Here is a 27,017-nt window from a genome sequence, read left to right on the forward strand (position 1 = left end):
TATAGTTTGTCTCTTCCCTGTTAATTTTTGGTCATAAACTAAATTATTTAAGTTTTGCTTAATTATTTTTTCCTTGCCAGATTGTTGTAACTTGTAAGTGAATAGCACCGATTCTATGCAACAATTCCTCACTATCAAGTGATTCATCTTTCGTCAAGAAGATGACGGTTTATGATATTTATTCTGGAACTTTGGTATTCATATGCTTTTAATTTTTAATTTTTTTTGCAATTTCCTTAGTTGCCTTTATAGTTCCTTTTTATTTACTCATTCCATTTTTTTCCAGATCTTATCTTGGTATGGATTTGGTGAGTTTGTTTTTGCCTTTAATCATTCAAATATGGTTTTGGTCGATTGTGGAGGTGGACGCTATCCTTGCAAGTTGACTTTTGGTGTTGATCCTGATGGTAAAGTCACATGCAAGGTATCCGACGGTTGGGTTGATTTGTGCATCGTTCAAGGCGTGAGTCTCGACGATAATGTTACCTTTCGTGTTCCCGAACCTTCCTATAATTATGTTATGTATGTTTCTCATCTTTAGTGTTCAATGTATTTCCCCAAATCAAAAGAAGGACTATAGTTCTAATTTTGTACATATGTGTGGTTTTTTTTTATGCACTAGATATGAACTTAAGTTTAAGTACCAGTATGCACCATAATATTTCCATATCCACCATCTTATAAAACGTTCACTATATTACTAGCAAAATTTACTACTAAAATTCTCGCAAAATTATCGACTACGTTCTATAGTCACTTCTAATGGTGTGTGCAAAATTATTAGCGCTAGCAAATTCTACATACACACCTTAACGCGAACAAATTATAAATCTCTTTATCAATACTTGGAGGTCGAAGTATCACGCAAAGATGAAAACCTTCTTATAAGTGGCGCATTAAAATTATAAACTTCTATATCGATATTTCGAGGTTGACCTAGCGAAAAAAATTAAAAACTTCTCTATAAGTAGCGCACATAAATTATATCAATAAGTCCAAACTCATTCGTTTGTAACCAAACTTATAAGTGCCGGTCCCTTTTAATAAAAGGAATTTCTAAAGATAAAGACATTTGGATTCAGCTACTAGAAATTGTTGAGAAAACTAGAAAATTTCTAGTGCATATGGGTCTTAGAGACGCAAAGTACTAAATACTCATTGTAATTTAGAGAGGTACAGATAATAATACTCTTAAATTAGTGGATTAAGTTCTCAACTATGGATCCGGTTTGAATTTGGCTTATTTTTGAGCTTATGAAAATAACTTATGCAAATAAATACATTACTATAAGGGTAAATAGTGTCATACCCCCTTGCAAAATAGGTGAGTTTTGCGTTACCCCCTGCAAAATATTTTTTTGAGATTACCCCTGCAATGTCAAGATTCCTTGCGTTACCCCCCTGGCTCAACAAGTGGGCATATGACATGGACGAATCTTGACGTGGCATGACACGTGGAAATTAATTTATTTTTTAATTAAAAAATAAATGGAAAAAACTTTTTTTTTTAAAGAAATTTTTTTTTTACGGTAACTTTTTTTTTAAAGAAATCTTTTTTTTTTAAAGAAACTTTTCTTTTTAAAAGAAACTTTTTTTTAAAGAAACTTTTTTTTTTAAAGAAATTTTTTTATTTAAAGAAACTTTTTTTTTCGTTCCGTTCATATGCAGCGATTGTTCTTCGTTTTCAATTTCAATTTGGGGGTTAGGGCAAAACGATTGTTCTTGCATTACTATGTGATTGCAGTGTTTTTTTTTGGTTACTCTATTATTATTAGTTATTATTATTATTATTAGTTTTTTGGTTACTATTATTATTGTTAGTTTTTTTTTTTCATCTTCGTTTTTTTTTTTGCTTACTCTATTATTAGTTATTATATATATATAAGAATTTTTTTATATATAAATAATAACAACTTTTAGTAAAAAAAAAAAAAAACTTTCTTTTAAGTAAGTTCATAAAAATATACCAACTTTTAAGTTTTTTTTTCATTTTTTTAATTAAAAACCCACATTAATTAATGAGTTGGCAATTAAAAATAAATTAATTTCCATGTGTCATGCCACGTCAAGATTCTTCCATGTCATATGCCCACTTGTTGAGCCAGGGGGGTAACGCAAAGAATCTTGACATTGCAGGGGGGTAATCTCAAACAAATATTTTGCAGGGGGTAACGCAAAACTCGTCTATTTTGCAGGGGGTATAACACTATTTACCCTTACTATAATAATATACATAAAATTGTGTCTTTATAAGTTGGTTTTTCATAAACTACCTTGAAAAACTTATAATAATATACATAAAATCTTTTTTATTTGCATAAGCTATTTCGCATAAGCTCAAAAATAAGTCAATCCAAACGAGCCCGAGGCAAATCCCCTTATAAGTGGAGGATTAGATGTAACAATAATTTGTTGTGAACTAGTACTATAAAGTATTATCTTCTCTTTTATTTTTAATTAACAAGTTCTTTATATTTTTCTTCAACCATCTTTTGATCAACATTTTTAGCGAAAAGAAGAAAATTCTTTGATAAAGACCATTTTTAAACAAGTTATTTTAGTTTGAAAAAATTGTCAACACATTCAAATCCTTATTCTTGTATTTTCAGTAACTTCACTTGGTGCTAGGAAGCCTAACTTTCAAGATAGTCTTAGCCTTTTTTTTTTTTTTTATCCAAGAGACCTAGGAAGTTAATTAATTAGTAGCTAATACTGTGCACCAAGAGACCTAGGAAGTTAATTAGTAGCTAATACTCCAAATGCATTTAATTGGATTCATCTTCAAATAATGAAGCATAATTTTTTTAAAGGTTTGCTCAAGTTTCAGTAAATGACTTTGAAAATTACTAGATTTGACAACCACATCATTTGTATACACCAAATGCTTCATGATTTGACCACCACGTCATTTATATACACCTCCATGATTTTGTCGATGAGGTCATGGAAGATTACGTTCATGGCTCTTTGATAAGTGAGCCCAAATGGCATAACTTATCGATTCCAAGTGCACCTGGACACCTAAAATTTGCCTTGTGAGTATCTTCACTAGCTACAAATATGTGATTAATTATAACATGAATACCCATCCGGTAGTTTTTTGACATATGATATCTAGTCATTTAGATGAAACCTACCCTGAGAAATCTTTCTACTCCGATTTTGAACTGAGACATCTGCTTCTTGGAGGTTGTTTGTGTGGCCTTCTTTGATTCGTGGGAGGATCCTGTTAGAAATAATATAAAACCATTGATATGGCTTTATCCTAACACCTTAAGGTTTTGGGATAATCGGTCGTTTGACATGGTATCAGAGCTTCTATGACTAAGTGGTCTAGAGTTCGATCCCCACTCCCCTCACTTTCTAATTAAAAAGTGGAATTTAAGCATATGGTAGGTGGCCTATGCATTATCCACGCTTCAAGCCCAAGTGGGCTCTTGCGTGAGGGGGCGTGTTAGAAATAATATAAAACCATTGATATGGCTCTATCCTAACACCTTAAGGTTTTGGGATAATCGGTCGTTTGACAGATCCACAAATGTTGCCAACATGTGTACGTCGAGCTTCGTTGAGCTTATGTTGGTTGAACAATATTGTTGATACTTTTACCATAATGCAAGTGCATACATGAAACATAGTCGTGACCTAGTGAACTGATATTTTTAGTCGTTATGGTTGTAGTTTCCCACCAGGCGGACCAAATTAGTTGTCGAACTTATGAGTTAGTCAAGGTATAGACTAATAACTCTAACTTATGATTCCATTTGCATCAAGTGATTACGCTTAGAAAGAAACTTTATCCCCCAACTATGAATTCCTTAACTCATCTAAAGAGTGTTAAGTACAAATTTTGGATGTTTTCTTAGATACTCAACTATGAAATGCAGAAATATAAAATAAATTAGAAAGATAAAGAGATAAAAACATAGATAACATGATTGATTGATATTGTGTGTATTATAAAAAAATGTACAAGTGTGATATTTGTAAGAAAACACTAATGCTACTAACCAAAACAACGTGGCCTATAAAATTTAGTCTTGCTCGATCATTTACGGAAATAATGCATGATTCCTCCCGTTTCTAAGGGTACATGACACCCCACATTTGACTTAATCTTCTCCCTTCAAGGCATTTCCGTTTCATATATATATCTATCTACACATGCATCCACGCCAATACTTGTTTAGTTAGTGACTATAAACATAAAGCACGAGTAAAATATCAAATTGTCAATTGCTACTCAATTTTAATTAATTCTAACACCCACACAACCTTTATAAACTTCAATAGAATTGAGACACAACCTTTATAAACTTCAATAAAATTGAGAAACATTTGATTAACTCGTATTTAGTTGTTTCTATGTTCACCTAAATTTCAATATGTGACGCCACTTATAATTATTCTACGAATTATTCTATGAATGTTGATGAATGTGAATCTATATATATATATATAGGATTGCTAATTTACATCCACCTAGAAACATTAAGGTGTAAATTAAGAATGCACACATTTTTTAATAGGACAAGAAACCCTTCATATTTACTTATTTAACACTAAAAAATTGGGGGTTAGTTAGGTAAATTTTTTTAAATGATGTACATCAACTTGTTAATTTACACCCAAACAATTATAAATATTTACGACCCAAATAAACACATGACAACCTAAGAAATAAAAAAAAGGACAAACAATCTATTTTCTAATTTTATTTACTCAAGAAACCACTGAAATTTTCTAAATTAAAAAAAGCCACTTAATTTTTTTGTACTAAAATTTAGCCAATCTTTTCCATTTTATTTTTTGCTTATAAATCACCGAATTTTACAATGGTTTTTTAAGGGTTGTATTTATGTGGTCTGTGTCATGTTTTTTCTTTACAAGGTGGGTGTACATTAGCAAGGTGGGTGTACATTATTTAATGAAATTTACAAAATTAGCCCTCAATTTGTTAGTTTTAAATTATAAAGGATAATAATGGTTTTTTAGTCTAATTAGAAAATATGCGCAACGCTAATTTACATTTTCATGTTTTTAAGTGAGTGTAAATTAGAAAAAGAGACACACAAAATATAAAAAAAGAGACACCCACTGAATTGTCAAATCTGATTCGGGGATCAGTTCTGACATGAAATGGTTTCATCCCCTCCCGATCACGGGGGATCGAACCGTAGTCCTCCCTACCAAGTCTAGTGACAATCACCACCGAAATAACCGACGGTTTATATATTTTAATTCCGTACAAAACCATCCAAGTTCCACCACTATACCCAACAACACTGAAACTAGTACATATATAATTGATGACATGCCTTCACGGGAGAGGATCGAGCTGATAATTTCACAAGCATGAAACTGTTCTTGTGTGAAAATGACATGACTTAGCTAGCTGTTCATGTTTCTTACTGTCCTAAATGACATGAAATTAATTGTTTTTCGTTCTCTTATGATATTGGTCAGAAAGTTTTCAATATCTTGACAAAAAAAAAAAAAAGAAATTAAAGCTTTCAATATTTTTTTCACGCATACAATTTGTAGTTTTTATTTGAATTTGTTTATATAATAATAAAAAAATGATCACTCCTTTTTTTTTTGAAGCAAAAAAATGATCACTCCTATAATGTGATTGATATGAATTTGGTCTAAATATTTTTTGTTTTCATTTTTAATTACTGTAAAATTTATTTTTTACTAAAAATTGTAAATGTCTATTTTAGACTATTTTCAAGAGATTTATGTTAGACACACTCATGTATTAGTAATCAAAAGAACGGTTATGTAAAAATTGGTTCTTTTTCTTTCAAATATTTTTAAAATGTAAACTAAAAATATTTTAAATTTAAGTAAAATTGTATTATTTTCTACGATATCACAATTTTATAAGAAATAATAATTGAAGAATTTGCATGTGGTCCTTCGAGGGAGAGGATCAATTAAGTTGGAAAAATGCTATTTTTTTTTTATATTCAAGAGGACCTAAGCCTGATATATGCAAAAGCTCCGAAATTATATCTCAAATATACGTGACTTTTTGCAGGTAAACATATTTCTTTAACTTTGATAATCATCAATTAATATTATATATATGTTTTGATAATAAGTTCATGATTGAGATGAGACATGCCAAGAGGCACTTCTCTGTATACTAGTTGCCTGAGTATTGTTTGCTTTGTTTTTACATATTCTCAAGCATATGCTAAACTAACCAAAACACTGCTTATCATGATAAGCCTAGCTGTCGCAATAACACATTTAGCTAAATAATATCCAAGAACTGGTTCTATTGGCAAATTTTCAGCGGAGTTTTTATTGTAATTATTTTATCTCACAATAAGCATCTGCTACAAGACACACACAACCCATGAGTAGCATAGGAAACAAGATATAACATTCAACCAGTGATAGTACACTTCTCTCTTATTTGAAAAGTTTAGGGATTTAGTGAAAGAGATGAAGCTTGTGCGTGTTAAAGTGTTTGAGAACAATTTTTGTACTTAGTGTTAGAAAGTAATATTTACTTGTGGTTTGTGAGTTGTAATCTGAAATGAATATCATTGAACTTGTCTTAACTCAATTATCTTAGTGGATAGATCAAATGTAACATAACTTGGCAGATGCAATGATGTTTTCACTGAGGCCTGAGTGTCCGCTCTAAGTTGGTAAGTTCTTGTCATCTACTTTGTAAAATTCCTTCTCACTCTGGTTTTGATCACATCTAAAATTCAGGATTCAGCTAGATCTTTTCGATTCATGACCCAATTGATGATTGAAAATGGTCCAGCAAGACAGAGGAAAAGGGGTTTCTGACTATGTCTATTTTGATTAGAATTAGAAATTTAGAGTCCTTGTATGTAGAATGTCTAATTTCATTTATAGTGTTGTTTGGATCAATAATTTCACTAACTTAGTTTCTGACTAATTTCACTAATTTGTTTCTTATGTGTTGCAGCTTCACATTGAGTAGGGTACTGGTGCTCCCCCCAAAAAAAAAAGACTACAACTATTTAGGAGCGAGGCCGGGTTTCTCTCTTATTTGACGTTGTACATTGTTTAGCTTAAGTTTTGGTAAGTTGCTATATAGGTGCTCTTAGGTCTTGCGAATTGTCTTGATTTTGATGACAATATTAGCGATGCAATTTAGGAAAGGGATGTATAGTATGGTGCTATTGTACATATGTGATTTGAATTTAGTAAGTATTAGACTTTGGCGTTTTAGTGTGGAGAACTATCTTGATCTAGGAAGGGATCTAGGTATGTGTGAAGTTATTGTATGGTGAATTGTTTTGATATTAATTTTGGATGTTGAACGATACATATTAGTATTGTTAACATTACTATTTGCCTTAATTCGAATGTAGTGTCATGTTCTTGATTTTAAATTTTGGATGTTCTTTGTTGTGAAATTATGTTTATATATACAAGTTATGTTATTTATATAAATAGTATTGCTGGTCTGTGGGTTATATTTAAAAAAATAGTAATCAGGATTTAAAATAAAAAACCCACGATTAAAATTAAAAAACAAAAGTTGAAGATTTCACATCTGGTAGAAAGCTTGGCCAGATGTAAAACGTGTTTTTTCTATTACTGAATGTAACAAAGCTAGAGCTTGCTTAGCAGCTACACGCGTAAACAGAAATTTCAAAATCAATCATAACCCTATACCCTAAATTGAATCAAATATGAAATTTATGGATCCTAGAATCGTATACCCTAAACATAAATCCCTAAATGCAATCAAATCCCAATTCCCAAGTTCATCAGAAATAGAAAATAAATTGAGAGAATGGATTATATGAAATTGATTCGGGAAGCATAATTAAACCAATTTCAGGAAGCATTGAAAGAAAATGAAACCAATTTCAGGAAGCATAATCAGAAAGGAATTTCAGGAAGCAAAAATAGGAAGAAAAAAGACAAGAATGAAATTCACTCAATAATACTTCCACCATCAATATCTATTAAGTTTCACATTATTTAGTTCATATTTATTCTATCATGGATGCAGAGCATGATTTCTTCTTGGACGCAAAGCCACATACCTTCACCACCATAAATTCAATTCATGGAAGCAAAACATGATTTCTTCACCTCATAATTTCTTCATTGAATTCATGGAAGTCAAGTCAATGTTACATTCCTTAGCCATATCAAGAAAATAAAAGAAAGAAGATTGTTACCATCTTCAGGAAGCAAAATGGAAAGGTTGATGGAAGGTGGTGACAAATCTCGTATGAACTGAAGTTCAAACCTAAAATCAACCTATTATGTTATATTGGTCATATACGGGACGTAAATTCCGAATGGTAGTGTTTTCGGATTATGACATACGAAATTAAGCATTTTTGGATCCTAAAATATGAATGTGCAGAATACTAAAGCAATTTCAGCCCAAACACTATGTTTTCGGCCTTATAACAAAGCTTTGGATTTTACAATCCGGATTAAAGGGTATGTTTGGATTTCGGATTCTAGGGTCCATATTTTACTGGTCCCTCTTCAGGTTCACTTAACAAACAAGCTTGTTTCGAGTATTATTCAAAATAAAAATAATAATACAAACAACTTGGAAGTTAAACCAAAATCCAAGTATGAGTTGAAACAAAGATACTTTCTCATTAAAATCTTTCATGTAAAACCCTGATGACAGTCAATTATATGATGTTTTTAGTAGTAATTTAGGGTAGTTTTAATAGCAATTGGAGCCCAAAATCATGCAAATATCTGGAAAAGTGAAGTTATTTGGTCCAGAAGCAAGAAAAGTGGAAAAAACATTAAAAAAAAAATGCAAAAACGTCAAAAACTGCACGCACCATCATAGCCACAATGAGATCTAGCATGTTACGATGGAGGCAGTGAAGAAAAATAGAAAATTCTGATCAAATCTTTCATCGTGCAACGATATGACCCATCGTAGTGACGATGAGGTGAATTTGAACTCCATCGTGACCACGATGGATATGATGGGTGCGCAGAAAAGACCCAAATCCAGATGAAAAACTATAAATAGAGTCCTCCTCCTTCACAATTATTCATTCAGAAATCACTCAACAATAGTGATACTATGGAGAGAGTTAGGAGAACTCTAGGGAGGAGGCAAGGAGGCCAAGGAACCAAGGCCAATAAGGTTCTTTTCTTTTATTGTCTTTGTAATTTATTTTTTCTAGGTTAGGTCGAGTAGATGAACTCCCTTATGAATGCTTGAGACATGTAATTATGGTTCGATAAAGTTTATGCTCAATTGTTATTAAGTTATTTTCTATATTTGTCTTGTTTTAATTATTCATTCTTAATATTGATCACATTAAGTGAATGAACTTAGAGGAAATTAGTTGATCTCGTGATAACATAATTAATAGGCCAGGCCAAAAAAACATTTCATCCTACCAATATGAGACCATTAAATTCAGTATCTGAAGGTAACGGGGCAGAATTAAGAATCACACGTAGTTAAATTCTGCAATGATATTAGGAAATCGAGCGAGTGTAGAGAACTTGTTAAATTTTGAACTTCTAAAGGTTAGGACACACTCATAAGAGGCTGAACCCGTTAAAGGTAATGATACGAAATAACGAAGGCTAAACCTAACGAAGCTTAATTGGTTCGACCTAAGTCAGATTGCAATAGAAATAAGTATTGTAATACTGATAAGTGCTAAATTTCAGTTATTTTACTTATACATTTTAAGCACTTATTGACTTATTTTATAAGTCATTTGATGTAAAACCTCCAACTATTTGTAAATATTAGTCTTTACTAGCAAATTAGTATTTTAGCTATTTTCACTTATTAACTTAAATATATTGATATATCTCCTGATGTATAATAGATACTATATTTTATTATATTAGTTATATTTATATAACAGGTTTTAAAAAGAAAAAGAAAGAAGACACAAGTGGCTTAGCTAGAGACCAAGAGCAAGAGGCGGTTAACTAAGTCAAGTAGCACAAATTCTTAATGACAAAGAAAGTAAGAAAAGAAAATGGGTAACAACATAGCAGTCAAGTGGCAGCATAGCAGTCAAGTGGCACCACTTTATGAACCTTATGTTTCTTAAACCAAGTGACAAGGCACGGTACTATACTTAAGTGTGAAGTTTTGAAAGCTTATAAAAGGGCAACACATCGGCCATTCACAATTCCATTCTTACACTCTCACACACACGAGAGAACAGAGAGTTAAAAACAGAGGAGAAAGACAGAGATTGAGCATAGAACGACGGAGGAAACGAGTTGGATGCACACCAACTATTCGAGAAATCAACCGGTGTTGTTATTTCATCTCTTTTCTTCTCATTTGTGTAAACTATCATGGTAATGAGTAGTTAAAGACACTTTTGTTGGGATTAGGTGTAAATTACTCTATTAGTATGTGTTTCTATTGATGATGGTTTTATATATGGTTTTAGTTGTCTCTCAATATTGATGTTATCTTTGTTTTCGTTGTTTTAATCTTTGATTTGAATTGTTATAGACATATGCCTTTTGAATCTAAGAACTAGGATAATATCTATTGAACTCTAAATTCTAGACATAGATTTAGGTTTAATATTCACTTAGAGTATCGAATCTTAATGCTATTGTATTGATTGACGATCCGAGAAATTGGATGTTAATAGATGCAATAGATATCTCGGCGTTATCTGGACACGGAAACGTTCGACGAGCGATACGTGATAATATTGATAGATGACTAGAACTTGTGTAACTGATTAGGGGAATATGTATGAATGAGTGATTGAAATCTAATCCCAACAATTTAATCTCTCTGTCAAATTAATCATCTTTACTACTTTCATGTATTCGCAACTTTCGTAATCAACCATCTTTGAAATCCTTTACTTGAAATTATATTAATTGTTGAATGGCATCGATATCGCATCAGTCCCTGTGGAGACGATAAAAATATACTTACTTTTGTACTTCAACAAAATGGCGCCGTTGCCGGGGACTGGCGTTTAGATATTGGAGCATTGCAACAATTTATATTCTTTTAAGTATTTGTATATATTTGTTTATATTGTATAGTTTTTGCTTGTACTAATCCTCTTTGCTAGACAAAGAAAGTTGTTTTTCTTGTTTGTTGAATCCTTTTTCAGATTCCCCATTAAAAGTTAAACCATGACTGATTGTGGTTATTACAACTTCTATACTCCGGGTGAGTATGAATCATATCAACAGTTTCCTCCTTATAATTATGGGCAAACTTCAGAGGCTAGATTGGAGGAGACCATGATTAAATTCATGGAAATGCAGCAGCAACAAAACCAACAGTGGCAACAGATGCAAGACCAGCACCAACAATATCTGAAAAACAGTCTTGCACGGGCCAAAAATTTGGAAAATCAGCTTGTTCAGTTGGCTAAACAGTTAGCCAATAACAATAACCAAGGAGGAACATTTCAAACCAACACACAAACCACTCCTGACGAGAAAGATAATAATCCAATGAAAAACGAGGAAAGTGGAGAGGGTGTGAAAGGTGTTGAAAACAATGAGGAAGAAAGAATGTGTGATCGATGTGGTATAGAGAAAATAGTGATAGAAATAAAGACACCACATGAAGTAGAACTTCCTCAAGAGTCACCATGTATTAAGAAGACTAACACTGTTGATAATGAAGAAGTGATGATGGTTGCAGAAGAAATTGAGGGATTACTTGACAAGGAAATATCAATTGAGCAAAAGAGGGAGATGGAGAACCAGGCGTTGATTGATCGGGTAATAGACGAAATTTGTGCCTTGTTCAACAAGAAGGAATTGGGGAGGATATGGACTCCGCAATATCTATATCTCAAGTTCATGGAGTTCCTCCCAAACCGAAGGAAAAGGACAGATGATGTGTTGTCCGTTTCATTTTGGCCACCCTAACATTTCAGGCGTCGAGCTACCGACGTTAACCAAGCGCTTGTTGGGAGGCAACCCAATTTTCTATCCTTACTATTTAATTCTGCAATTTATCATTTTAGAATATTTAGGCATGTTTTGAAAGGTTGCTAATGAGTCAAAACTGAACCATTTTACCAAATGAAAACATTCTGCAATTTCTGCCTGTTTTTCTGTGGAATTCGCTGAGCGAATCTTTTCTCGCTAAGCGAAATGTTCAAGATCATTTTTTTTTGTTACGATAAAACACTCTCATGCTTTGTTCATTAAAATTCCCAACCTCTCATCCCACAAATCTCTCTCTCTCTCTATGCGTTTTCAACCTCTGAACCCACACAACTCAAAGAAATTCTTCACTTTTCCATCATTCAAATCACTATAGCACACAAATTAATCACTTAATTTCTTTGGCACTCAAGTTTCAAAATTGAAAAGGGTCAATTTTTCCACATTCATTTTTGAATCAAGAAGAGGTATGGAATTTCTGTCCCAATCTTCCTTTAATTCTGAGTTTACATGCTTTCCTTTTCTGTTTCTAATGTTCAATTATGGAAATTTCTTTGTTGAGTAGAAAAGGAATGAGATTTAGTGTATTGAATGTGAATTTTTATTTTATTTTTTTAAGACAGTCACTTGATTCAAATAGGCATGATAATGAATTTATACATTTGAATAACTAATAATGATTGTAGAATAGTGTGGGCTTGATTTCTCTTGGGATTGGAACTTCATGGATTTAATATCACTAAATTAGAATCAGTTCTGTTAGAACATCATGTTAAGATTGTGGATTTAATTTTACTGTCATATGAAACTTGGTGTTGGTATTGCGCTGGTTATGATGCATCTTCCTGGCTTTGTTACTTGACTATTGTGGAACTCGTGTGACTGTTGTGTTGAACATCATGCTTACAAATTCAAATAACCTAGTGTACATTGCTTGTTGTCTTTTCATTTGTGTTCTGGACTAGACTAATGCTAGTCCACCTAGACCCTCACCAAGTCCACATGGCTTGCCCAATCACCTCCATGTCAGCATGACACAACCTCTCAACCAAGATAGGGTAAAATTACTACTCAACCCACTATCTAAGGGTAATATCTTGGCAGTCCCTCTTAATGGGCCTTGGCTAGTGCAGTCCATTAAGAGGACCTTTGGCCCAGAGCTGGGGGCTATAAATACTCTCCCTCATGGGAGAGCAAGGTAGACACTATTCATTATTGCAATTACTCTCTCTCTCTAACTTCTCTCTAGTATCTCTTTTGCTCTCTACCCTTACTGACTTAGGCATCGGAGCACCTGCAGGTACAACCCCCCCTCCGTGGATCATCTGCTCGGACTTGCTGCCTACCACCTGCTCAACGGACTTCCAGCTGGCCTTCTACCTGTTCTGATCAACAGTTAAGATCAGTGGCGCCGACTGTGGGGAACTGAGTTCTCCCCTTCTTTGTTTCAAGCAAGAAAACCAAAGAACAAAACCAATCAATCACTTTTTCGTCATGGCCAGTTCATCTCATTTCAACAATGACGTTGAGGACGCTGCTCCTCCATCTTCTCCCCGTCTGTCTCCTGTTCTCATCACTGACCTCCAGGCCCTCCCCGAGTCAGACCCTAGAGACGGGCAGGAAACTTCCTGGACTTCTGAGGATGGCGACTTGGTCGTCTTGACTGAGAAACAGGCAGGGAAGCGCCCCCAATCCGAGCAGGGCAAATCAGCAGAGACCGACTTGTCCACTGCTTCAGTTACCAATGCTGAACTAGCAGCACTCATAGCTGCCCTGAAACAAACCACCGAAGCTCTCCAAGGCCAGAATCGCCGAATGGACGAGCAGAATCTGAGACTCGATCGCTTGGAAAGGAATCAACGACTCTCAAGGAACAACTCTCCCCCGAGGAGAACTCCTACTTCTCAATCTCCTCCTCGTCAGGAAACTGTCAGACAACGACGACCTGCCCTTGAGAGGATTGAGCAACCTGGCAAGAAAAGAGACCATGTCTCCCCTCCCCGCGAGGGTATATCTTCTCCAAATGTGAAAAAAGGAAAAATTGTGGACCGAACACCTCATCGTCATCATTCTCCCCAGGGACCCAGCTTGATGACCAAACAAGGGCAGCCAGTAAGCCGCAGCCATCACACTGACCAATTCTCCAGGAGCCCAACTCCTGATCGTGAGGGCTCACCTCCCCTAAACTCACAAGAGAGTGACGAGGAGGATCCCCGCTGCCCTTTATCTCATGACATCCTTAAAGCACCCGTTCCAAAGGGATTTGAACGGCCACCTGCTCTCCCAGCTTACGATGGACTTACTGACCCAGATGAACACATCGCATCAATCAATGCTACCCTGAACTTCTTAAGGGTTAGCGGAGCAATTAGATGCAGAATCTTCCCAACTACTCTTAGAAAAGGAGCTATGGCCTGGTACCACAGCCTAGCTCCTCGCTCCGTTGTCTCATGGATGGACCTGTCCGATCAGTTCCGCAGGCACTTCACTGCTTCCCGCAAGCAACCAAAAACCGAGGCAGTCCTGGACGCCATCTTCCAAGCTGATAATGAATCTCTCCGCAGTTTCATAGAGAGATTCAACAGAGAAGCCGTCCAGGTAGAAACAACTGATGATATGAAGAAGTACCTGCTCCAAAGGGGCCTTAGGCCAAACAGTGACTTTGCAAAAGCCGTTGGAATCGAAAAACCGCGCACCTTTGGCGACCTCCTCCTCAAATCTCAAGCCTACATCCAATATGAAGAGCAGCAAGCTGCAGATGCTGCCCGTTATGGGCGAGCAGGAAACAGTCAACCTGCTCCTCGTTCAAATGCTGAACAGTCCAGCCGGGGAGGAGGAAGACGAAGAGGCGAAAGGCCTAGAGAACCCCGTGGACCTCCCAGCACATTCAGCAACTATACTCCCCTCAGTAAAACTCGGGAAGAAATTTGGAAAGAGTGCAACTCAGCTGAGTTCACTAATGCAGGAATTAAATTTCCAAGACAACAACCCTCAAAGCCTGGACAAGACAAGAGCAGATACTGCAAGTACCACAAAGGCTACGACCATCTGACTGACGACTGCATCCAATTAAAAGATGCAATTGAAATTTTGATTAGAAATGGGCAAATCAAACAGTACGTGAAGAGGGGCAATGCTCCCCGGGCAGAAGCTGCTGAGACCAGCAACACTGAAGAAGCTGCACCAGAAAAATCCGGGCACAAGCCAGTTGCCCTTGCCATCTCCAGACCTGAAGACTTCTTTGTCCCTGACTACTTGGACGACACCTATGCTGCTCCCACACTGAACAAATGGGACGCTCTTGCTCAAGCTATGGTTATCTCTGGTGGAGGTTTTGACAAACAGACTGTGGGATCTATCAAAAGAAAATTTGAAGAATTGATAGATGGCTCCTCCAACCTGAGTGCAACTTTGGATAAACCGAAAGGGCAATCAAAACCCTTAGCCTTCTATATGGAAGAGCTGCCCGGTGGAACTGCAAACTCCCAGATACCCCTGCTCATCAGAGTGGACATGGCAAATATGGACGTCCGCAGGGTACTGGTCGACCAAGGAAGCTCCTGTGACATCATGTATTCCCAACTTTTCAAGACTCTGCAACTAGATGAAACCTACCTCACTCCTTATTTTGGATCTGATCTCTCCGGATTTAATGGAGCAACAACTAAGCCATGGGGCTATGTAGACTTGCTAGTCACCGTTGGCTCTGAAGAAACTTCAAAAACTATCAAAGTGAAATTCCTGGTAGTAGACTGCCCTTCTCTCTACCAGTGCATCCTGGGCCGGACAGCTATTGCTGACTTAATGGCTGTCCCTTCAACTGCCCACCTCAAGATGAAGTATTACACTCATAAAGGCCAAGTTGCGACACTGCATGGAGACATTGAAGCTGCAAGGAGAGTCTTCAATGCGTCCTCCAAAGGAAATGAGTATATCGGGCAGCTCCCCGAGTCCAAGAAGTCCAAGGCAACAACTTCCCTGCCCTTGCCAGAAATCAGCTCCATCGACCTCGACAGCCGCTTTTCCAAACAGGAAAACAAAGATGAAAAGAAGCTCCGCAAAGAGAATAAGGAAGACGACGAGGCAAGCCAAGAGCACCGTCGTCCAGTTCCAGATGGGGAGTTCGAGCTGATGCCCTTCGGAGAAGACCCGAGCAGGGCAGTGAAGATTGGGACTGGGCTCCCCGAACTTGCTAGGAAGCATCTTGAAGCCTGCTTGAAGGAAAATGCTGATCTGTTCGCCTGGCACGCTTCCGAGATGCCCGGCTTGGACCCCAACGTAGCATGTCACCAGCTGACTATTGATCCTACTGCACTTCCCATTGTACAACGTAGGCGTAGGCAGTCTCCCGAGAAATCGGAGGCTGCAGAAAAATGTGTAAAAGACCTCTTAGAGGCAAATTTCATTTCGGAGGCCAGGTATACAACCTGGCTGTCCAACGTTGTACTCGTCAAAAAATCTAATGGAAAGTGGAGGATGTGTTGTGACTATACCGATCTTAACAGGGCTTGCCCTAAAGACTCTTATCCCTTACCTTGCATTGATAGACTTGTTGATAATTCTTCTGGCTTTAAATTATTGTCTTTTATGGATGCTTATTCAGGTTATAACTAAATTCCAATGGCAGTAGCAGATAGAGAAAAAACAGCTTTCATGACCGAGTCGGGCAACTATTACTACAACGTAATGCCCTTCGGTCTCAAAAATGCAGGAGCTACATACCAGCGAATGATGAACAAAGTCTTCCGAGGACAAATAGGAGACATGCTCGAGGTATACATGGACGACATGATCGTAAAATCCCCCGAGGAACTCGACCATGTCGTGCACCTTCGAAAGGTGTTCGAGCAGGCCAGGAAATACAACATGAGATTCAATCCAGAAAAGTGCACCTTCGGGGTCCGAGCAGGAAAATTCCTGGGGTTTTACCTAACCGAGCGAGGAATTGAAGCCAACCCTGACAAGTGCAGAGCTTTTGCCGAGCTCCCCACTCCGAGCGATAAGAAGTCCATACAAACTCTTAATGGAATGCTAACATCGCTTTCCAGATTTGTATCCAAATCAGCACAACATGCACTTCCCTTTTTCAAACTACTAAAGAAAGAAGCAGTCTTCGAATGGACAGATGAATGCGAGCAAGCTCTCCAACATCTGAAAAAGGCATTATCAGAGCCACCTGTCCTCTCACGACTAAATGACGAGGAGGTATTATACCTGTACCTTTCAGTCGCCTCAGAGGCTGTAAGTGCAGCTCTTATTCGTGAGACAAACGAAGGGCAGAAACCAGTATACTTTACGAGTAAAGCCTTGCAGGGTCCTGAACTAAGGTACCAACAAATTGAAAAAATAGCCCTTGCACTAGTTTATGCTGCGAGGAGACTAAGACATTATTTCTTGGCCCATACAATTGTGGTCCGAACAGACCAACCAATCAAGTCTTTGCTTGGCCGACCAGATATGGCGGGCAGGATGCTCAAATGGTCCCTCGAACTTTCAGAATTCGACATTCGTTACGAGAACAGAAAAGCTCTAAAAGCCCAAGTCCTAGCCGACTTCGTCGCAGAGATGACGAGCTCCTCCCCTACAGTGGATGGAGCAGATAAATGGACAATCTTTGTAGATGGAGCATCAAGCGCCACAGGAGCAGGTGCAGGCATCATTCTTGAAAATGAGAATGGCTTACTAATCGAGGTGTCCCTAGCACTATCCTTCCCAACTTCAAACAACCAAGCAGAATATGAAGCATTCCTCGCTGGACTACGTTTGGCCGAGGACCTGCAGGCCAAGGAGATAAAAATCTACACAGATTCGCAACTGGTCGCCTCACAGGTGCTAGGAGAGTATCAGACCAAGAATGATAACCTCTCTGAATACCTAGTGCTAGTAAAGGAAAAAATCACCAAGTTCAACTCTGTTGAAATATTACATGTTCCCCGCGAACATAACAAAAGGGCAGATATCCTGTCCAAGCTGGCAAGTACAAAAAGGAAGGGCGGAAACAAATCTGTCATCCAAGAGATACTCCCTCGTCCAAGCATAGAAAAACCAAGCAAGGTTGTGGACATAAATGTCATTGGCGACAAAGACTGCTGGATGACTCCAGTATACAACTTCCTCGAGCACGGAATTCTCCCTGACAATCAGAAACAAGCAGCTGTAGTCAGACGAAGAGCCTGCTCCTATGTCATCCTTGATGGAAAGTTATACAGGAGAGGATTTTCCATTCCTCTCCTAAAATGTGTGGACGAGGACACAGCAGATTACATCCTGCGCGAAGTCCATGAGGGCATTAACGCCCAACATCTGGGAGGAAGGTCACTGGCCAGGAAAGCTCTACGAGCAGGGTACTATTGGCCTACTATGCAACAGGACGCCAAAGACCACGTAAAAAAATGTGACAAATGCCAAAGGCATGGGGATATGCACTTAGCTCCCCCTCGAGAACTAAAATCTTTGTCTTCCCCCTGGCCCTTCGCCTGGTGGGGCATGGACTTGCTTGGTCCTTTTACCAAAGGACTTTATCAAAATCGCTACTTAATAGTAGCAGTAGACTACTTCACAAAGTGGGTGGAAGCCGAACCCCTCTCCGACATCACATCACTCAGAATCCTGCGCTTCTTCAAAAGAAATGTGCTAGCTAGATTCGGAATACCACAGGTGGTAGTCACAGACAACGGAACACAGTTTACAGACAAAGATTTTCAAGCATTCCTTGTTGCCCTGGGCACCAAGCAGCACTTCACATCGGTCGAGCACCCCCAAACCAACGGGCAAGCTGAAGCAGCCAACAGAGTAATCCTGAGAGGGTTACGAAGAAGACTCGACCAAAACAAAAAGAAATGGGTCGAAGAGCTTGACAATGTACTCTGGGCCTATCGAACAACCCCACACTCCACAACTGGAGAGACCCCTTTCCGAATGGTTTATGGAACGGAGGCAGTTATCCCCGTAGAGATTGGGGAACCATCTCGTCGGACTGAGCAACCTCTAGACGAGGAGCAAAATGACGAAGCACTTCGAGAGGAGCTTGACCTCGTCGAAGAAATTCGAACGGGAGCTTCCTTAAAAGAAGCCACCCTGAAGCAGAAAATAGCTGCCCGTCATGACACCAAAGTCATCAAAAGAGAATTCGAGGTGGGCAGCCTCGTCCTAAGACGCAATGCAGACTCCCAGGATGGCAAACTTGCACCTAATTGGGAAGGACCATACCGCGTCATTGACAAAACAGAAAATAGTGCATACTATCTCGAGGACCTGCGAGGAAAGAAACTTCCTCGACCTTGGAATGCCCAGAAATTGAAACAATATTACAGCTAAGTTATTGCCACACCAAAAAAGGCTGCTCGCACTTCAGAACACAACGAATCGAGCACCTTAAACAACGGAGGGCACCATGGCACACGTGCTCATCTAAAACCATAGCAGGGGAACTAATTCACCATAAGGGAAATGGAACTCCTGCTAGACGAGGATAACTCTCGAAACGAGCCCATCGTCCCCGTGCCACGACCTAGCACCCAGCTCGCGATGGGAGGTTCAGGTTGCGAAGAAAGGTACACTAGCGTGCTCGTATTCGCGTAACTTAGAAACAACTCTAAGTGCTTATACAGTTCCCTAAACTGTTTAAGTCAAAACAGAGGAAACTACCCTCAATAAAACATGCTCAGTATCAAGCAGGGGAAACCTCCCCGGCAAAATAACAATGAGCGCAGCATTCATACATGCAAAAATATGATAAATATACAAAACAGGCATAAAAATAAACAGGCAAAACTTAGCACTCCAACTTGCTCGAATGAGCATACCAGCATGCCCAGACGAGCACCTCAATAACGGGGAGAGAAACTCCCCATCACGAAGTTTAAACAACAAATTTCGTTAAGTTTAAAATGGGGACAAGTTCCCCGGCTCAGATTTTGAGCAAAAAAAAAAAAAAAAAAAAAAAAAAAAAAAAAAAATTAGCATAAAATTTTGCTAAGTTAAAAATAGGGACCAGACCTCCCCGGTTGAAATTTTAAAACAACGAAATTTCGCAAAATTTTCTAAGTTATTAGACGGGGAGGCTCCCCGGTTGAAATTTTAAAACAACGAAATTTCGCAAAATTTTCTAAGTATTATACGGGGAGGCTCCACGGTTGAAATTTTAAACAACGAAATTTCCTCAAAATTTCTAAGTTAAAAGACGAGGAAACATATATTCGAGCAGAAAATGTAAACATACATGCGAGCAGGTATAGACGAGCAGTTATAAACAAGCATAGATAAATAAAACGGGCACCTGCCCGGAATTGTCATAAAAATCAAACGGGGACAAAAGCCCACTTGTTCCAAAGTTACAAATCATGGCTCAAAGGCCCCAAAAATTCAAAGAGACAAAATAAATTACAATAGAAAGGCCGGGGACATCTACTCCTCGCATCTATCTTCCTGCTCGTGCCCGTCACCCTCTTCGTCTTCATGACCCTCCTCGAACGCCACTTCAGCATCATCCTCTTCTTCATCAGAGTCGGCCAGACCAGCCGGGATAACAATCTGGCCATCCTTGACCTGCCCGTTCACATGCATTCCCCGGGTCACCAACTCCACGTCAGGATTAAGACACCTGATTTGCTGCACGGCATTCTCAAAGGCGTACTCAGTGCCCTCTACAAAGTCATGGGACAGCTGAGCAATCACCTTGACCAAGTCTGCTCGGGTGGTCAACCCCTCGGCAGCCTTGTGCTCGTTCTCGACCGGCGCCATGGCAGCATTAAGCCTTTCAATTTCAGCCCGAGCAGCATCCAATTCCTCTCCCCTTTTACGGTGCTCGTCCAGCTGGTCACCCCAGCGTTTTTGCTTCTCTTTGAGGTCATCCACAACAATTTTGAGCTGGTTGATCCGACCTTTGGCCCGCTCGTGCTTGGTCTGGGCAGTGTTCAGCTGCTCGAGTAAGGATTCCCGCTCGTCACCAAGGACAAGGGAGCTCGAGACCATTCGCACCATAGCAGCCATGTCACGAGCATGCTGCTGCCTACGGACCTCTGGTTCCTGGTCAAGAATAGCAGTCCTTTCAGCTTCAAAGACCTCCGGAGGATACTTCTCAAAAAATTTGTCCACGGTAAAGCACCGAGGAACAGGAAACTTGCTGCATGCACCCATGCCCGCCTCCTCAACCGGGGGATCTTCTTCTCTTGTCCTCTTCGCTGGAGGAGGTCGGGGAGCTGAGGTAGGGGTGCCCGAACCACCAACCGAGGTCCCAATAACCTGTACGGAAGGGGTCCCCGGCCTCACTTCCTGGGAAGCTCTGGCAACAATCTTCTTTTTTCCTCGACCAGACCTGCTCGCCTTCTCATCCTGCTTGGCCTTCAACATACGCTCGGCAATAGTTTCCATTTCGTCTGCAAACAAATGACGAGCAAGTTAGTAAAAGAATCCGAGGAATACATACAATAATAACAGAAATTTTTCTAAGTTAAAAAGAAAGGAAGCAATACCCAAGCACAGTTTAACCTCCCCGGCATTTTTGCACTTGAGGAGGGTCCTAGTATTAATAAAACGAGGAGAGGCCTTAGGCTCCCCGTGTTCATCTCTTATTGTAACTCCCTTACGAGTCGTCCAGACCCCGGGAGTAAAACCGGCCACAAAGGCCTTCAAACTCTCGAAGGCAGCCATGTCCTCGGGAGACAAATCTGCGTCCCCGGTTGTATATTCCTTAGGCTCCTTCTGGAAGTGGGTGTACGACCAGCTTAACGGGAACTTAGGAACTGCCCGAACTATAACTTGCCCGCTGGCATCCTTACGAGCAACACCTTGCTCGTCCCTATCTTCCTCCAGCTCCATTAAACTCTCCCGGGCATATGGAGACTCTGGCCGGACGACATAGTACCTCTCCTTGAAATCCTTAACGGAATCCACAAACATCTTAAAGAGTTTAACATCCTCGTGATGCTTCAACGAAACCCAATTTTGACGAGGTGCTCGTCCTACTTCCTTCGTCGGCTTGCGCTGAATTTTAAAGATCCTAAAGAAGAGGGGAAGGCTGGGATGAACACCTTTGTACACGCAGAGACGCTCGAACCCCATTATAAATGACCAGGAGTTAGGGTGCAGCTGCGACGGAGCCACCTGCAAGGCTTTGAGTACACTGGCCGCAAAAGGGCTGAACGGCAGTCTAAGCCCCATCTCCTTAAAAACGAACTCGTACATAGCGAAATCATGCCCGGCAAAAGACGAGCACACCCGTTCATCCTCCCCGGGTAAACGGATCGACCAGTGTTGAGGCTCGTTCGCTCTCCTCTGCTCGACCGTGGTATATAATCTAGGATCCTTGGGAGTAAGCGCCGAAGCTATTCCCCGGGGCTCAGGAGCAACCCAATCCAATGCAGGATCAGTTATACAGTCGACCAGCGTATACTTCTCCGCACCCTGGATTTCCACAACCTCCTCGGATTCTGACATTTTAAAACCTGAAATGCAGTAAAAACAAAGTGAATTCGATGACCAAATCCACCCTTTCACCGCAATTCAAGTGAAAGGGCGCAAGATAGGACGAGGACGCTGTCCCCGACCAAAGCCCTTTTCAAATGGCAATCAAAATCAAACCGAGGAGGGTAAGCCAGGCAAAAACGGGGAGGTAGGCTCCCCGGCACTAAGGCTGTATAACGAAATTTCCTCAAAATTTATAAGTTAAAGACGGGGAGGTAAGCTCCCCGGCATGAAATTTAAACAACAAATTTCATGAGAATTCTTAAATTAAAGACGGGGAGGTAAGCTCCCCGGCATGAAATTTAAGCAATAAATTTTCCTCAAAATTTCTAAGTTAAAAAAAGGGGAGACAAGCTCTCTGGCATATTCAAACTATCTAAAGTTTGAAACGGGGAGATAGGCTCCCCGTCACTTAAATAAACTATCTAAAGTTTGAAACGGGGAGATAGGCTCCCCGTCACTAGTTATCTAACTTAGAGTTTCAAAGGGGAGGAAAGCTCCCCGGTACCATGTTCAGAAGGTGCCCGGCACATTCATCCTAATGTTCATAAATTCATACATTCTTCATGTAAAAACGCCCAAAGCTGGGCAGGAACAACAAAAAATAGATCTAAATAACGAAATTTAGAAGAATTACCTTGAATATGAAGAAAATCTGAAGAACGATTTGACTAGTAAGTTGAAACTTCAGAGAGATTCACAATTGAAGAGAGAGAGTGAAAAGTAAAAATGAAATTCACTCTCCTCTATTATATAGACCAAGCCAGGAAAGTGAAGAGACGCTTTGATCCAATGGTCCTTACACTCCCTCGTAAAAATCAAAGCAGTAAATGCACCCTTTCACATCCCCAATGAAAAAGGATGCTCGAATTTCACTCGAGCAAGTCCTCAAGCAAAAGGCTGCGCTTTACAGAAAACCTCCTCGTTGCTAACTTCTTCGTCATAGCAACGAGCAACAATTCCTTCTTATAAATTATCTCCTCGTCATAAATACGAGCAACAAATCCCTCTCGTAGTTATCTCCTCGCAGTAGATACGAGCAGAATACTAAATATCCTCGAAAAACCACTTCGAGCAAAACATTGCAGATACTTGCTACGAGCAAGGCTTTGACGAGCAACTTCCTCGTCCACTTTTGTTCAAGAGAGGTTGCAAGGAGATTTCCTTCTGCACTTGGGCACACATCTGAAGTCATCACTCCTATGCCTAGGAGCAACGACTTGGGGGGCTCCTGTTCTGGACTAGACTAATGCTAGTCCACCTAGACCCTCACCAAGTCCACATGGCTTGCCCAATCACCTCCATGTCAGCATGGCACAACCTCTCAATCAAGATAGGGTAAAATTACTACTCAACCCACTATCTAAGGGTAATATCTTGGCAGTCCCTCTTAATGGGCCTTGGCTAGTCCAGTCCATTAAGAGGACCTTTGGCCCAGAGCTGGGGGCTATAAATACTCTCCCTCATGGGAGAGCAAGGTAGACACTATTCATTATTGCAATTACTCTCTCTCTCTAACTTCTCTCTAGTATCTCTTTTGCTCTCTACCCTTACTGACTTAGGCATCGGAGCACCTGCAGGTACAACCCCCCCCTCCGTGGATCATCTGCTCGGACTTGCTGCCTACCACCTGCTCAACGGACTTCCAGCTGGCCTTCTACCTGTTCTGATCAACAGTTAAGATCAATTTGGTTATGTTCATCACTTATTAAGATTTCATGACATTACCTTTATGAATTTTGAAGCTTAATTGATGTGGAAGGTATTCATGTGACTGATTTGCAGTATATACCACTTATTAACTTCATTAGGACTGTTATGTAACATAGGTTGGAGTATGTGATAAATTTTATTCATTTTGTCCCTATTTCATTAACAGTTCCTGAAGCTTTTTTTTTGTGTTCGTAAGAGACATGTGTGCGTTGTTATTTTGTGGCAACAAGATAGTATCATCCCAAAACCTATGCTTAATATGAGCCTAATTAATTATGTGAATATCATTTGCTCTGATAATTTTTTTTTTAAAATGTGGTAACCAGGGAGGCATTTGCTGCACAAATGGCATGGCCTATGGAAAGGCCATTTTACTCGAAGGAGGTGAGAAGCTGCTGTTGGTACCAAGGAAATGGAGAAGAGCCAGACAACTGACAAGAGAAAGATTGATCGAAAAGCTCTCCAAAACTCTGTGAACTTTATTTTAAATTGCTTTTGGTCAAATTTATGCTTTATTTTCAATATCTTAATTTATGTTTCTCTTGTGGTCTAAACAACATGCTGATGGTTGATTGAAAAAAATGGTTCAATTTTTTTTATTTTTGAATCTCATGTGCATATGAATTGAAAAATTTAAGTTTGTGATTAATCAAATTCAAATGCATGATTAGAGTAATTTTTCAAATTGCATTGCTTGAGGTGAAATCTTTGTGATTATCTTTGAATGATAGGATGAATTTGAACTAAGTAGCTTTATTCAATTTGATTTCATTCATTCCTTCTTAACATGTTAATTGATTATGAATCACTTAGACATAGCCGGGTGAGATTGTGTGAACCTTCCATTGTTTATATATTTGAGAGCCGACAATTGTGTTTAACTATGTTGATTTTAACTGAATCTTGCTATTACTTGATGTGTTTGAAGTCATGGATATGATCAAGGCCTTGTTTCTTTTTGAGTGGTAACCACTTAAGCCAAAATAACCTACCTTGTGAGTTAGTGTGATCCTTTGCTACCCCCTTAGCCAAAAATTTTGAAATTTTGTTTGATTTTGAACCCTTGAACCACAATAAAGAAAAACAATGACTTAACCCTTGTCTTAGGATGATTGAGCATTGAATTTAAGTAGGGTTGAAAACAAGTTGGGGAGAAAGAGGTTATTTGTTTGTTTGAAAAAAAGAAAGAAGTAGTTGAAAATGGTGATTGTGAAAAAGAAAAAGAATTTTGAAAAGATGTTACAATCAAAAGAAGTCATTCAAATTGAAAAAAAAAAAAGAAAAAAAAAAAAAAGAGATTGTAGCATACAAAAAGAATCCCAAAAGTAAAGAATGAGGAAAGTGAAAGAGGATGAATAGCTTATGTAATGTAATAAAGATAGTCAAAGTTTATGCTCTCTCATCCTTGAGGCTTTTTGAATCCAAAGAAAAACAATGATTTCTTGTAGCCTAGCCCCATTACAAGCTTAAGAAAGACCTTAGTGATCCATGATTGATAGCATGTTTTGTAATTAAGTTGAGGTGTATGTTTGAATTGATTTGTTGTGAACACATTGCTTGGATTGAGAGAAACACTACACCCTTGAGTTGAAACACTTGTGAGAATTGTGATTCTTGTTGATTATCTTGTTGATTTGGAAAGTTCGAAATCTTACTTGAATTTTGAAACTATTTCACATTCATGCTTTGATTCTTTGATGATTATGAAGGTTTGATTTTGAACTTGCAATACATTGAATCATGCAAACTTGAAATGATTGAGATCCAAAGTTTTTGACTGATCATAAATCTTGATTGAATCATGCACAAATGAGGTTTGAACCATTTTGAGAGTTTATTTTGGACTTTTGTTTGAGGACAAACAAAGTTCTAAGTTGGGGAGAGTTGATAAGTGCTAAATTTCAGTTATTTTACTTATACATTTTAAGCACTTATTGACTTATTTTATAAGTCATTTGATGTAAAACCTCCAACTATTTGTAAATATTAGTCTTTACTAGCAAATTAGTATTTTAGCTATTTTCACTTATTAACTTAAATATATTGATATATCTCCTGATGTATAATAGATACTATATTTTATTATATTAGTTATATTTATATAACAGGTTTTAAAAAGAAAAAGAAAGAAGACACAAGTGGCTTAGCTAGAGACCAAGAGCAAGAGGCGGTTAACTAAGTCAAGTGGCACAAATTCTTAATGACAAAGAAAGTAAGAAAAGAAAATGGGTAACAACATAGCAGTCAAGTGGCAGCATAGCAGTCAAGTGGCACCACTTTATGAACCTTATGTTTCTTAAACCAAGTGACAAGGCACGGTACTATACTTAAGTGTGAAGTTTTGAAAGCTTATAAAAGGGCAACACATCGGCCATTCACAATTCCATTCTTACACTCTCACACACACACGAGAGAACAGAGAGTTAAAAACAGAGGAGAAAGACAGAGATTGAGCATAGAACGACGGAGGAAACGAGTTGGATGCACACCAACTGTTCGAGAAATCAACCGGTGTTGTTATTTCATCTCTTTTCTTCTCATTTGTGTAAACTATCATGGTAATGAGTAGTTAAAGACACTTTTGTTGGGATTAGGTGTAAATTACTCTATTAGTATGTGTTTCTATTGATGATGGTTTTATATATGGTTTTAGTTGTCTCTCAATATTGATGTTATCTTTGTTTTCGTTGTTTTAATCTTTGATTTGAATTGTTATAGACATATGCCTTTTGAATCTAAGAACTAGGATAATATCTATTGAACTCTAAATTCTAGACATAGATTTAGGTTTAATATTCACTTAGAGTATCGAATCTTAATGCTATTGTATTGATTGACGATCCGAGACATTGGATGTTAATAGATGCAATAGATATCTCGGCGTTATCTGGACACGGAAACGTTCGACGAGCGATACGTGTTAATATTGATAGATGACT

The 27,017-nt window shown here is 38.5% G+C and overlaps 1 protein-coding gene and 1 long non-coding RNA gene across 2 annotated transcripts; both read left to right on the forward strand.

Annotated features, from left to right (window-relative positions):
* Positions 1-6,061: 6,061 nt before the first annotated feature.
* On the forward strand, positions 6,062-7,353 carry LOC123884492. The gene is made up of 2 exons (XR_006800817.1): positions 6,062-6,665; positions 6,956-7,353. It is a non-coding gene; the product is annotated as an uncharacterized LOC123884492 (long non-coding RNA).
* A 2,306-nt stretch (positions 7,354-9,659) lies between these two features.
* On the forward strand, positions 9,660-25,247 carry LOC123884493. The gene is made up of 2 exons (XM_045933589.1): positions 9,660-12,368; positions 24,405-25,247. The coding sequence occupies exon 1, from the start codon at positions 11,131-11,133 to the stop codon at positions 11,878-11,880; it is 750 nt and encodes a 249-aa protein (XP_045789545.1). The 5' UTR covers positions 9,660-11,130; the 3' UTR covers positions 11,881-12,368; positions 24,405-25,247.
* Positions 25,248-27,017: the final 1,770 nt, after the last annotated feature.

Source organism: Trifolium pratense, linkage group LG5 (genome assembly GCF_020283565.1).
Source record: "Trifolium pratense cultivar HEN17-A07 linkage group LG5, ARS_RC_1.1, whole genome shotgun sequence".
NCBI lineage: Eukaryota > Viridiplantae > Streptophyta > Magnoliopsida > Fabales > Fabaceae > Trifolium > Trifolium pratense.